A 15,606-nucleotide genomic window follows, 5' to 3' on the forward strand; every position below is an offset into this window, starting at 1 on the left:
CACAGACGCACGCTTTTACCTTCAAATATACATACAAACAATGCATACCTCTTACCCACAGGTCTGTTGTTTACAACCAGAGAAGAGAAGCAGTACTGTAGGAGCCGCATTTAAGTTTATTTAATTTTAATTTATTTGGAACCTTTATTAATACATTTTTCACAAGTACAAAGTAGATAGGCAGGATGTATTGTGTGTGTGTGTGTGTGTGTGTGTGTGTGTGTGTGTGTGTGTGTGTGTGTGTGTGTGTGTGTGTGTGTGTGTGTCAGTATAATGATGTTTAACTTTGTGCTTCTTTCTTGACAGTTTCAAAGTATATTGTTTTGGTTGAAAATAAATACAATTTCGTGCCAAAGTCTAGCAGAAGTGCATTATTAACATTTACTCGAACAATGTCTTTACATGAATCATCACCTTGTGTGACTGAATGGTTCCAAGTGAATAATAAATGAATAAATCAAGGTTTATAGAACCATTACATTCAATCTTTCTGTCTTTCTCTCAAACACACACACTGACACCATCAGACAGTAAATCTTCTCTTCAATGGGTATATAAACAGCTACATTGTGAGCCACAAGACATAGCCTACTGTTGTGAAAGCTTTGCTCAAACATAGACTGTATAAAAAGTGCAAATAAGTCAAAACAATAGCAAACCTAGTATAGAGGAACTTCATTGCAACAGCGTTTCAGCTTGTGGCCTTTGTCAGGTAATGATGATATGTTAGTATCAGAAATATCTATTTACTGCATGCTAATGCCCATAATATCAGGAGTAGTAAATGAGTGGACAAGGGAGTGATTTCTGACATCGTATTTGCAGTATGAGGCTCAGGTTTATGACATCTCTAAGACACTAGCTGCCGTAAATCACAGCAGGGGGATGAGGAGAGGAAGAGGGAGGATGCAGGAAACTGCGTGACAGAAGGAATCAGAGTAAACAAGCTATCCTGTAAAGACTTGTAAATGTCGAGCTCACAGTAAATAACATTTTAGGTCAGGTTTTTATGAGCAGGAGTCACAATGTACAATGTTTATGGGAAATAATTACTTTGGAGGAAATGTGCAGCCCGCAAGTTATATCACCTGTAATACAGTTACAAGCCAACAAGACGAAACAAGGCAGTGTGTGTTTATGGGTGCAGCAGCTACAGTAGGCCTGGCATATGGGGCCTGTTAATATATTATCATTACAGAGGGTATGTCACTCTGCTCTTAAAAAGTGGACTGGGGCCAATTTGTTTAGCTTGTTATGCAAATAGGTAGTGGGAATAGATATTTTGGTAACACTTTATATTAAGGTACACAAATTCACCATCAACTAGTTGTTAATTAACATGCATAATAGCAGTATATTGGCTCTTTATTAGTCATTATAAAACACTTATTAATGCCTTATTCTAGACAGGCTAGTATGGCTAACGCTAGCGTGTATGCTAACGCTAGCGTGTATGCTAACGCTAGCGTGTATGCTATCGCGAATACTAACGCATTTTTTTTTTTAAAACATCTCCAAATGTCATCACATAAACACAATACATGTTACTAATCCTAACAGTGTAAGTGTAAGGCTTACACTTACAGTTTTCTGACGGACTTGACCCTTTTACTATTCAGGTTGAATAGGGAAAATTAGTAGTAGTCTACTGCCATGCTATTCAGTTCACTTTCTCCTACTTCCTGTACACGGTTTCCTGCCTGACCTTCAGTACACATTTTACAAAAATATAAATGTGCAAATATGAAAGATACAGGTCAATATCACCTTGCTATTGGTAGCTGAACTGTCAATACCCCAAAACATATTCTTAGATAGAAATAGCTATTTCTTTGTTATTTAGACACAATTAACACTTAAAGTTTCATGTCTTCTTACATAAGAATAGATCATATTTGTTAAGTGTTATTATGGGAGAATTACTCTTCTTGTGGTACTACTGCCTTATTAAGCCCATATTGAGCAGAGCATATTAAGACCATAGTATGCCAGATTCTATAACTGAAACTAATGCATTTAAATAAAAATAAAATATCTAATTCACTTTTTTAAGTTTAGGTTTAATGTTTTAAGTTGCAATTGTTGTGTGAAGGTCCACCATTCCCTGTGGTGCCTGCAACACATATCAAATACATGATCTACCAAAAAGGACTTTTAGCAGATATGCCTTCACGTTGGACTTTGTTTTGCTGTTAATCTTGCACCTGCACAATGTAGCCATACATATAGTATACATCACCATGTGGGTGACACCAGATAACAGATGTGCGCTGTAGTTTAAGAAGTGCTCCTGCATCCTGACTGCATCTCTCACCGTGTGTAAGAAATGCACACATATTGATTTGTGTTAACCCACATGTCCACATGATTGTGAAATGGGGAATTAATGTAGCTAGCTGATTAGGGATAATGCCGTACATGGTTTAGCTGGTGTAAGCGCTGGATATTATCACAGCAAAGCACTGGATAATTGTTTTCAATTACTATCCAGACAGACCTTGAAAGAAAAAAAGATTGCATCGCTTGGAGCAATATGAAAGAATCCCCGCCCTTTGTAAACATCAAAGAATAGACCATTTAGAGAACCCTAGAAATCAAAGCGATTTAGATTTTGAATAACAGTCAGTTAGAGCCTGACTGGGATCTTTTTCGTGGAGAATTAGATGTCCAACATCTATTCACTTGGTTGGTAAACACCACTGTTGTGCAGAGCTGTTTGACTGGCAATGACACGTTATGAGAGCGAGAGCTGAAAGGATTAGATTGGCCCTGAATGGAAACTAATCTGCACTCCTGTTTCTTTCAGCCTTTGATAAGGTGACACAATTAGAGTGAGACTGAGTAGAGGGCAGAGACGGCTTTATAGCCTCGACAAATGTTGCTGATGAGGCTGTCATGGCCATTCAAAAGGAGATGGTCTGGCAGATAATATATTTCATCGTGCAACATTTAGCCCTTTTGATGATTTAATTAACTACAATACAAGACGGTCTTATTATGCCGTGCAGTATGTGCACACAGAGCAAAATATATCTGTAATCAGCGTTAAATGATGCATACAAACAGGTCTTATTCACTGCACGCCCTGTAACATGCATATGATTATCTTCAAAAAGTAACCTTTGACTTAAAAAGGAACATCACTCGTTCTTTGATTCATGGTTTGGGTTTGAAATGTTCATATGATGCAAATGACTGAAAAAGTGATGAAAATAACCAGAAGAACAAAGAGAACTCCAAGAACACTTTGTTCAAGTTACTGCGAAAAAAGAAAAGAAAAAAACAATACTTGAAAGGAGAAGCTTCAGTATGAAGTCCATCATTCAATGCAGCAAAAACAAGCAAAAAGGCCAGCAAAGTCATGACAAACACAGTTTATTCTGGTGTATGAAGGCATGAGGACTAATTCCATTGTGTTTAAAAGTGGTCCAGTATCAGTGGGGCACAGGTTGCAGGCTCAGGGGAGCGTAGAGAGAGGGGGAATACTAAAGAGAGGGTGCAGATGTATTTGGCCATGTGAGACTTCAGGTGTAATGCATATCTAATGTGAGGCATGCGGAAGGTCAAACAGGCTGGGAAACGAAAGCTATTAAATTCCCACAAAGCCGAGGTCCAGCCATCCTCAGCTCTATCAAATGCTCATGTCACTGAAGGAAACAAACACACACCAGTCCAAGACACATTAGTAATCGATGTATACAATTACACTAAAATCTCACACATCCATGTATAATTCTGCACTCGGAAAACAAAACAAATGACCTCCCCTGCAGCGAAAAACAAGTGTTTTTTTTCAATTCATTTGTTGTATACTACACACATGGGTGTCTGCCTTTACAGTGCTGTTTGTGGTAAATCAATGCACAACAAATAGGCACTCTGCAGTCCAACTGAATCCAATTACCATGCTACCCATGCATCAGCAGACACTGTATGGAATCCTATACATACTAATAGCCTGAAGGCTGTATGTTACTCTGGAGCAGGAGCTGTGTCACAGATTCACTCAAATAACACACAGCTACCCTACTGTACATGTGACCTGCTGACCACACACACACAAACACACACACACACAGACACACACACACAACACACACACACACACACACACACACACACACACACACACACACACACACACACACACACACACACACACACACACACACACACACACACACACACACACACACACACACACACACACACACACACACACACACACACACACACACACACACACACACACACACAGCAGTTTGTGTGCTTCCTTGTGCTATCATTATGGGTCGTGGTCTACAGAGCAGAAATCCGCATGGAGGGGCCTGTGGGGGTGTCATTACCTGGCCCACTGGCCATGACCCCGTTGCTCCAGTGTGTGGACGCACACACAAACAAACACACACACAATTTCTGCGTCTCACATAAACCCATACCTAAGGACAGAGAAATTGCTGAGTGGCTGCCCCCAAGTAGAACATCTCTGAGCCATCCCCTTTACGTACCTCCTACGCAGGAACGCCGACTGAGCGGAAAATTACACAGTAACACTGCTGCTGAGAGTCTGCAGGTACAAAGCCATATGGGATAAAACGATCTCTTAAAATGTATAGTTATATAAAAACAGAGTGAAGCAGCCTGAGAGCCTGGGCTCATCAATCAATGTTCCGTAAAACCTCTGAATAACATGAAGGTTATAAGGAAACACTCTATTTCCAACAATCTTCATAAAATCCTATATTTCTCTCTCAAACAAACACACTTTAATAGAGGGTGATCGGCAGCATCAATCTGGCCCTGCAGGTAAACATTTAACAACTGTTTCTCTCGATCATGACATTTGGCACCTCGCACTCCACCACGCAATTCTAACAGCTGTCAAAACCGTGGCACCAACTTCCTTCTTTATTCTTTCTCTCAAACACAAAAACCCACTCACAGTCCCACAGCAGAGGTTTTACAGGGTGTGATGAGGCAGCGTTATTAGGCTGTTCATCTGTGATGCCACTGCTGCCCCTGAAGACCCCATTAGGCCAGGGTCTCTATATCAACCAACTTTATTTGGCTTTATTGCTAAAATGACCTTTTATGAATTCTTAGCTTGAATTATTGAATCATGTGGCTTCATGAGAAAACAAATAGAGGACGCAACATCAATTATGTTTTAATCGTAGATATCCTAGATCTTACTTGGATATAAACACACACATCTTCTATGGAAACAGTGGGAGTTATATTTATTTATTATTTGTATATTAATATAAAAAAAGGCAAAAATGTGCGCTTGGATGGGATAAGAAAGAAAAAGGAATTTCGATGTAATACTGGAACATTTCCAAACACCCCATATATCACTGTCCAATTTATTATTACATTAAGACTCAATCTGACCTGTGTTCATAAAAAAAAAAAGCCCAGAAATCCACCAGGGAAAATAATAGTTTATCATTGGATCTACAGTATTTCTTGGATGTTAGTCAATTAAAATCCCCTGTCTGGTGATGTTTTCATGACTGTCCCTGGGGGAGAAACGGGGCACTGGAGGTCCGCTTCACAATGGGGTCTCAAGAGTGCACTTGGCTTTTATCTTCCATATATTGTGTTATGATCTTCAATGTATGGAGCTGTAGACGGCAGCATATGATACTATTGATCCAGGCGGTCAATATGTAGCCTGCGGAGGAGGTGTGTTTATTCACAGCCGAGAGGCAGCTTGTAACAAAACATTACAATTATTCTCATCATTTTCTATAGTCTCTCACAAGCAACTATAAAAATGACATTGCATTTTTGAGTTACATTTAAAAGTTTCAATGAACACCACACAAGCATTTAATTCCTACTCATAAGTAAGTATGGATATATAATGACATTATCTTCGTACGAGTGAGTCATCTCTGTGACAATGCAGTCTCATATTAATACTGAACAATCAGTGGGGATTACTATAGGATTATATTCCATGGTGATAATATTCTTAATATGCTGGTTTCATCCATTATGATGGGCCTTGTTAGCTGTACTGTACTGTATGTATCACCCTCCCCTAGAGATGGTCTCCATCATAGTCAAGATGACCTGTTTGTGTGTTCGCACAAGTGTTTACCCTCACATCCTCCACTTGAGAGTCTTCACATCTCCCTTTAGGTGAACTTATGCTCCGTTGTCCCACCCACCCCTCTCATCTGCTGGAACACCTCCATAGATCTTCACTTCCCCTGACTGTCAACTCATCTCTCATTTATCCTCTCTGTCTCATGTCAGTACCTGTGCTCATGCTCTGCCGGGAAAAAAGCAAGACACCTTCCCCACTGTGAGTGTACGTGTGTGTGTCCATTTCCAGTGTCTTTGTTTCCCTCTGTGCAACAGGGTGACAATAGGTGACAGTGAGCAATGGTCCAGACTTAAAAGTGGGCGGGCAGGTGTTGTGTGTGTGCTTGAGAATGTGTGGTTGGGCTAGGTGGATTGGTGTGTGTGTGTGTGTGTGTGTGTGTGTTTGTGTTTCTTCACACTATGATGGTGACAGTTGAGAGGAAACTGGGAGGTGTAGCACTCCGTTCCGTCCTGATGCCCCTGTCACTTCTTGGCCTTGTTCCCTTCCCTCAACTTCCCTTAGCATCCCGCTAGAGGTGGAGGGTGGGGGGCGGGGGGGGGGGAAACTAGTCACCCATACTCAGGGGATGGCCATCCTCCCCCGGGCATAGACATCAGAGCAAGTGCCATGGATGCAGGACTCTCAAGTTCAGAGTAACAACTTTGAATACATTTAACTTTAAAAGTTGCTCAAACAATCTGTAGCACTGTTTAATACCAAATCCAGTTCCATCTGGGATCATTAGGCAGAGCAGTGCAGTGTTAGAGGTGCAACTGATGTCGTTTTTTGAGTTGTGATACAGCTCCTCAAACTCATATATGTTAGAAATGATTTGGAAAGCCAGGTCTTTTGTTCTGAAAAAATCAGCAAGTGTAACTGGAATTCAAATGAGGAATGCCAAAATTAATGATCAGGCAATTTTTTTAAATCACAGAAAATAAATAACTCATGTCTGGTCTTTTCCGCAATAGAATAATTAAAATATATGCAGCTAATATTTTCATTATTTCTAACCTCAACTTCGAAATGAGCTAGGAGCCAATATGTTCACTGAACTTAAAAATAATGTTAAAGTAAATCTCACCCTAACATTAGAGGAAAAACTTTGTTTTTATGTAAACATTTATCATCTCTGCCAACAACACACCTTACAGCACTGCAGCTATCACCAGGGGGAGGCCAGTGCCAAACAACAACCAAACAAGAGTCCTTGGTAGCATGCTAATTGTGGCGCTGCAGTTTAATTAGCATTGGTGTGGCATACCGCAGTAATGAGCACACTGAAGTAACAGATGACTGTGAACACAGCGACAGGTAGCAGCGCTGCAGAATTAATATGAGAGAGAGGGGGCAGAGCAAGGAAGAAAAAAACATTCGATAGATCTGCCAATTAGCTTTTCCCCCCTCTGAAAAGGTTACTCACTTGACAGCACCAAAGATGTCTTGGGAAAACAAAGGATTAAGAAGACATGGAGCTCTGCAACATGACTTGCACGTTTCACCAGCCATTTTGTGTGTTTACTCGTGAATGCTTGAACCTTTTTGTATCATCCTAATAAGCTTGCACACATGTTTGACAACCGTAGCGAGACACAGTTGTGTGACTCAGAAATACTACATAGAAGCATGTCGATGTCTCTTCTCTGTACATGTTAAAAAGAAGGCTGTACTGTACGGGCTGACTTCAGGAATATCTCAGAACATGTGGTCGCCGGGGTTCACTGATTCATAAGGACGTCTCTATATCACAGTTTACTACTGATGGTATAGACCGACCTGCTCTAATGAACTAGGAAAAGGTATTTGCTTTTGGCCAGTGGCACAGACAACTTTACAGTCCTACTTCCACTCCAGGAAGGAGGGATCGATGTTTACGAGTGTTTGGAGGCAGAGGCGGAAGGAGGTAGGAGGAGAGGGATGCTGTTTATGGGCAAATATTTCTCTGAAAACACAACATATTGGGATCTGACACAAGCAAAAATGTGTAGTAGGGTAAAATGAGCCTAAATACACAAACTGATAAGATATAAACATATATACTGATTACGTGTGGATTCATTAAATCAAAGATCCACAGTTAGTATGTGCAGACACACGCATACGCATTAAAATGCAGTGTATGATAAGCCTGCTGGAGATATGTGGGTGTGATTTGAATTATAGTTAAGAGAAGAAAAGGGTGGGAGGTAAAGAAGAAAAGAAAAAGTGAGAAAAAGAAATGATATCGGCACCCTGGGATTATTCCCCCTATCGCAGCCAAGAGCAGAGATTGAGATATGTCAAACCAATTATTCATGTAAAGATATTAGCACCAATTGTTCCAAATTAACACTGATATCGCAGAGTGTGTGCGATATTCCCAACATCCATACCAAATATGATGACATTCCTTTTGACAAAGCTACTTCTCCAAATATGGTCTCCAATCTGTCTGGATGTCACGCATGAGAGGAGGAGAGACAGCTGAGTTAACCATTAACACAACTGACAGCTGACAGAAAGGCATTAGGGGAGGTAACACATCCATATCTCACATTAGCTGGAATATTTCTGGTGTATAGGCTCATTGGGGAACTATGATTATGCCACATCATACTATTGTCAGGCACCAAACCAAAGTTAAATGCAAGCAAATTATTCAAGTTCGTCAATCATAGCAGAGTTACCTAAAAGTGTTTTTTATATAGTGTTACAAAAAGTACTTATTTGTCATATATCAGACAAATAGGATGGAATATACAGAATACAACTGTTATTGATAACGTTTGTTTTAACATACAGAACATACATGAGCATGTATGTATTTATGTTTGCTGCAGTACAGGCAGACACCTACATACTGCCTTACTGGTAACTGTCTATAAAGTCCTATATTAGAATCTCCTTTGGTTGAAGGAGATGTCACTGGGGAAAGAGCAGGGGAATGATGAAATGGGGGGGGGGGTGGTGTGAATGAAATCTATCCTTTCACCTGCCGAGCTCGACAGCATTGGCATTAGTCATGCATCTCCGCAGAAGAGAGCGCGAGTTTGATAGGCCGAGACAGTTTGGTGACAGGTGAGGCTTCAGGTTTACTGGAATAGTGGCAGGGCTATCTGCAGGGGGGCTGTCTGGTGCAAAGGTTCCTAATGGACCCAAAACATATAAAAGGGGCATATACAGATGATAGGAAGAAGGGAAATATGTCTAAACAATTAGGATATTTGCCTTTTTAAATAATAGGCCACTGTTCTTCAAGGACGAAGTACGACCAAAGACAAACACACGCAGACATACACGCACAAGCACACACACACACACACACACACACACACACACACACACACACACACACACACATGCACAGGTGCACTATCCACTGATTTCCTCCCTGTACTATTGATTGCCTTCCTCCTCTTCCCCTGGTGTTCTCTCTAACAGCGCCTCTCACCGATCTATAGAGTAAATAAAGGCAATGCTGATAGGGGAAGAGGGAGAGAGTGTGTGAGCAATTCTGTTTGCTCTCAGAGCAGTGAGGTGATTTCAAGGTTGATTGGGAACAACAAACTATCTGGAAGAACACTTTGAAGATGAACCACATGCTATGCTTCCACTCCACACCGCTCCTTCCAGCACGACGTGTGGGAGAGTGTGTGTGGAGTTCTTTGTGATTTGGCCATTTTGCTTTTAGTTTTAATATGCACTGTAGTTAGTGTACTCGACAGGGTGCCTGTTTGCAATTTTATTTTATTTTTAGAAAAATCTTTAACCATGGCCAGATCTGGAAAGCATTTCACCTGATAGCATTACATTGATAATAAACAAAACTATACTACATTTGAATACGAAATAGTGATTTTATGCATCACTAATGCTCAATTAGTGATCAATATTAATAAGTGATTGACACTCATTCATTGGATTTCCCTCAGGCTACATTCTGGGATGTCAGGTAAATCAATTCAAGCTATGACTGAGCAAAGCTCTAGATGAAAACTGTAGATGTGACCGTGTGGGTTGTATGATTCTGCTCTTCATTTGCATGTGTGACTGGCACAGTGCACATCCAGTATACAGTAGCAGTCATTAAGTAGTTAGCCTCCCACTGTCTTTTAGCATTAGCTACGTCAGTATGATGTGAATTATCATGGAAGCCAATTATTGGGTAAATAGCTATTCATATAATGTAAACGTAAGTAAATGGAGCTTAAACAAATGTATCAGATGCCTAAGATGAACAGGTTTAATATAACAGGAGCAGGTTAGCAGGAGTTATAACAGCAGGAGCCTGGCTCCCTTGTTGGAGGGGTGTCGCTCGGGGGGGCTTCAGTTACACCAAAAGCCTGTTAAGAATTCACAACCTTGGAAATTGAGAGCAATGAGAAGAAAGGAACTCTGGGAAAGGTAACCTGTGGTGGATCAATCACACTGGGTTGAGCATTTTACTCGTGTGCTAGCACCTGCAATCTCCCGCTCTGCCCTTGTGATGGGCAAATACCCAGGCACCTAAAATCAACTTAAGTGGAATTTTGGATATTTTCTCTCTCTCTGGGTATTAGTCTCGTTTTGGTAATTTCACACTAATTCCAGAGCAAGAAAGCGGTGTGTGTGTGCCTGCCTTTATGTGTAAGCGAGTGAAGTAGGGTGAGCTGAGGTGAGCTGATTCCATCAGGCTAAGTGTGACAGGCCAATCTGTAGCCACCCATTTACTCTGACTGGGAGGATGTCCAGGGTGTTAATGGGTTTTTATACACACACACACACACACACACACCTGCAAACACACACACACACACATACAGTCGCACACACTTAATATTTGAAATTGCAAGCACATTCCAAGTTGAAAATATCTGCATGGCTGCTCACTGATGGCCCTAAATTAGTTTTTCATTGATCCTGCTCCTTTATCTTTAGACAAACTCCTTTTAAATTAAATTATCTGCAAGAATACACCCTTAAACTTTAATACTAGAATTATGATAAACACGGGAATATGGACTGTTGCATTACACTTTCATGCTTTGTGGGTGTGTGTGGGTGTATGTGTGTGTGTGTTTCTTTGCTTCTAACCTCTGGTTGGTGACCCATAACCCATCAGAGTATGTCCTCTGTCTGCTAATGCACTTTCTGCCCTGGAGACCCCAAACACATTTCTCCTCCATTTCTCCTTCCTTCACTCCTTCGCTGCACACAAACATACTCTTTTTCTCACGAAGACCCTTTTCAGATCTCTGTACATTTATTGCATTTCAACCCTCTTTCACAGCTCTTTTCTCTTAGAAGTTTGCTTCCAGAAGTAACTAGTCTATTCTCAACTTCTATACCTTTGTCACCTTCCTATTAATGTCTCATTTTTACTGTCGCTCTTTTTTTGTATTTTTGTCTGACCCTCACATTGATTCTCTGCCTTTGCCATGTCTTCTCTGTGCCAGCAGGGATGAAGGTGCTAAATGTACTCAGTCACACACACTCACACCTACACACAGACACACACACCCCAAAGGCTATCAACAACACAAGAAACCAATTTTCAATTTACAGTGGAGTGGGAAATCTCCCTGCCCCCAGCCAGCTCTATCTCCCACTCCAATCTGAAGGGACAGGGCTCTGACAGCAGCTTGAGTGTATGTGAATGTGTGTGCTTCTGTGCACGGTAAAGAGAGGATGACAGAAAGACATGCAGATAGGCCTAATGGTAAAGCAACGTGTAAACAAATGTAGATCTCATTCAACAGTTTCCTGTTCAGTGTCAATAACAGAAGCTAACACTCTCTTGGTGTCAACGAGTTTGGAGTGGTGCCCATCAGACCCTGGCAGTGCCCGCTCTGTCTGGGCTCTCACCAGGCTCTGGTTTCAGGGCTGGTAAACAATGCCGGTGGTCAGGTTTGGTAATGGATCTAAGGGGGTTGCTGGCACAAGGCCGAGCCCAAGGAAGGCAATCTGAGACTTGGCCTGGGCAGGCTGGAGGACTCCCTGAATGTTCAAGGGCTGCAAGGGAGAGAGTGCTGGGCATGGGCCCAGGCGTCATGGAGGTGAGGGAGGCTGACAAACACAGCACCCCCCAGACTGTCTGGTTAGTATGTATGGTGGAGTTTGGAAATAGTGTTTGTATGCCTAAGAGATGAAAGCATAATAGACCCAGATGTTTGTGAGTTGTATACGTGTTTGTATGTGTGTGGACATCTATCACAGCACTAGTACTTACATGTTATGCAGGACACACCAGCCACAGTGAGGGTCTCCAGATCCAAGACATTCACTGCATGTTGAGTACTGACCACAGGCCTCCACTGGCACCCTTGACAGCTGCAGAGAAACATAGGACAATGATTACATATGGTGGAGTCGTTCACAGTTAAAAAAAAAGAAAACAGACAAGTAATGTGAAATTCAAAAGAAATGTAATGATTTTAAGGGCTCAAACTGTTTGCATCTTGGATAAATAAAACAACATAATAACCGTAAAAGGTCTCTACTAGACTTTCACAATAGTTAACATCATTGCAGCTGTGTTGGCAGTTTCCAAATGTTCTTAAAAAATCTAGAGCCATATACATAACTGCAAAAACAAACAAAAAACATATATGCAGTGAGAATTGAAAGAGCAATCGTGAACATTAAAATGTAACTTGTTGACAGTTTGCATCTTTCCCCCCTAGCTATGGAATATTGGGAGAGTAGTCCCTGTATTGTGATATATAGCCCTGCCAATTCAAACTAGCGTTGACTGGCACTGATTGGCATGGGCCCTGAGTGACCGAGCACAAGGGGCAAAGCTGAGGTACATCTCAGCCGTCCCCTCCTCCTGTCACCATGGTAACAGCATGGTGCAATAATAGGTGTAGCTGGCACTTTTGATTAATGAGCCGTCATTGGTGGATGACCGCTGTCACTCACGCTGCTCACCGATGACAGCCGGGAACGAGAGACGACATCATCATTATGAGACTGATATTGGGTTGTTATGAGGATACAGCTCTGTGTGTATGTGTCTGTGTTTGTGTGCAGGCCTGCACATATAAGTCCTAAAATAAAAGTTTTAGATTAAGGTAAACAAGTACTTCTCTTTCTGTCACCTACTGTATGTTGAAGAGATACTATATGATACTTGAAAACATGTTTATTCTTAGAGACAGGATTTTGAAATCCACCTGGTTATACTAACTGGTTTAAAACACTCGTGCACATGTCAAGTTAAACAAACACGGGGCATAGTTCTACTTACTATACAAAAATCTGATGAAGGACGCACATTTACAAGCTGATTATCACACATCTATTTATTATTTTAAATGGAATTGGACAAACGTAACCCTGCAAGTAATATTGCAATATTACAGTAGGTCAGAACATGTTTGTAACACCTCTGTATACTGTATGAATGGGGATCATGTGAATACAGTGTCTTGCTTAAAGGCTGTGATGAAATGTGCTGAAGTCATCTACGTTTTCTTCACCTTATAGCCCCTCATACATTTTTTTTTTAATTCTTTATCTGTACTTCAGAGTATAAATTATATAATTATAGAGGTCTTCACAGCACATTGTATTGGCTAAATTCCCTATTGGAGGGTATAAAAAGGACCATAATTAAACCATCCAATGTAGGGCATGACTGAACGTAACTAGAGATCAGAAACGCCCATGCGTAGAGGGATCTCTTCTGCACAGCCTGGCCCTGATGGAGGTTCTCTCTGTTGGACGCACAGACTATCAAAAAGCAAATCTCGGCCTGATAGTATGTCTGATCTCTCTTTCTCCAAAATGTACACAGATGCATGCCAACCACAAATATGCACATGCTATCACTGAAGTCAGAAACTGACACGATGGAGATCCTCTAAAAAACACACCACTACATCATTCCCTCACACTCTCTACATTTATTTCTCTTCTGGGAACTGAAAATGGAATACTCACAGACATAAACCCACACACACACACACACAGATTCACACACACATACATACACAGCTGAATGATTTCAGAGGGGCGCATCTTCTTATCAAAGTCAAGAGGAATCCTGTATGCTACAGATTAAAAACAATACAAATGAATCTCTGTGTGTGTGTGTGTGTGTGTGTGTGTGTGTGTGATGTGTGTGTGTGTGGTGTGTGTGTGTGTGTGTGTGTGTCTGTGTGTGTGGGTGTGTGTGTGTGTGTGTGTGTGGTGTGTGGTGTGTGTGTTGTGTGTGTGTGTGTGTGTGTGTGTGTGTGTGTGTGTGTGTGTGTGTGTGTGTGTGTGTGTGTGTGTGGTGTGTGTGTGTGTGTGTGTGTGTGTGTGTGTGTGTGGGTGTGGGGAGGGAGGGAGTGTTGGTGGTGTGTTTTGCCCTCACTTCTGTGTAGAGGCGTATTTGCATTAGGTAGATAAAGGGAATGAGTTTCAGATTGAATCGGAGAGATAGTGGCACAAGCGTGTGTGCATCAAACTCAACACTGATCTTCAGTGCATGTCACATGATAGATTCCCTCTCTTCATGTCACTCTTCACCAAGCCTGCTCCTCCTCCTAAGATCCACCACTGCCTCAGCTACCTCTGGCTATATGAAGTCACTGAAGAGAAAGGTGGGTTCGCCTATGGAGGGATTGCAGCTGCCAAATCCCTTATCATGAGAGTGTATGAAACCACAATCTCCCTGCATACGTGTGTGTCTGTGTGTTTATGTAATCTATGTAGCCATGTCACCGCATCGAGTGGTTTCTCACCTCGTGATCTGTCATAAAAGCTAAGCACCCACACAGAACTGTAGCAAACAATGCCACCATATCTGAACGCTTTATAATTTAACACTTCATCGGTGGCAGATATGCCAAAACACACACCACCCACATGTACACACACATACAAAAACACACACGGATTTAGACTTTTAGAATGGAATGGACCTCCTGATGCCTATCAAGGCCTCTGATGCCTGCATCTGGGGAAATGGTTTTCTCAGCAGATAAAACACACACAATGACAAACACACACCGCATTCAGGCCCAGCAGAAGTGATGGCTGCCAATGAGAATCCTCTGTTCCAGAGCGCGGATCCTGATATCATTCATTCTCCCTCTGTCTGTCTGTCTGTCCCTGCCACTCAGACGCTCTGAGGTGTGTAAGATCATACATTCATCATCTCTTCAAAACCTCTGCTCTCTATCTGGCACGCGCACACACACACACACACACACACACACACACACACACACACACACACACACACACACACACACACACACACACACACACACACACACACACACACACACACACACACACACACCACACACACACACACACACACACACACACACACACACACACACACACACACACACACACACACACACGCTCAAGAAGGCAACACTTTTGTCCCCTCTTTTATCAAAAAAAAATGGAGGGATTTGGTGGCTAAACGACCCAATGCACCCCTTGTCTCTCTCATCTCGATATCACATTCATTTCATGCAATCTTCTTGCCAGAGAGGCAGCCATTACGGCTCACTGTCTCTTCACTATGGCTGGGCTATCATATCAGCAGG

The 15,606-nt window shown here is 41.7% G+C and overlaps 1 protein-coding gene across 1 annotated transcript in view; it reads right to left on the bottom strand.

Moving 5' to 3' along the window:
• Nucleotides 1-15,606, bottom strand: part of plxna4 (plexin A4) — a 216,184-nt gene that overhangs the window by 65,264 nt on the left and 135,314 nt on the right. Inside the window, exon 5 of the mRNA XM_034133662.1 lies at nucleotides 12,285-12,385. Coding sequence (XP_033989553.1) covers nucleotides 12,285-12,385 — 101 coding nt within the window. The remainder of the gene's footprint in view (nucleotides 1-12,284; nucleotides 12,386-15,606) is intronic.

Source organism: Trematomus bernacchii, unplaced genomic scaffold, assembly GCF_902827165.1.
Source record: "Trematomus bernacchii unplaced genomic scaffold, fTreBer1.1, whole genome shotgun sequence".
In the NCBI taxonomy this organism is placed as follows: domain Eukaryota; kingdom Metazoa; phylum Chordata; class Actinopteri; order Perciformes; family Nototheniidae; genus Trematomus; species Trematomus bernacchii.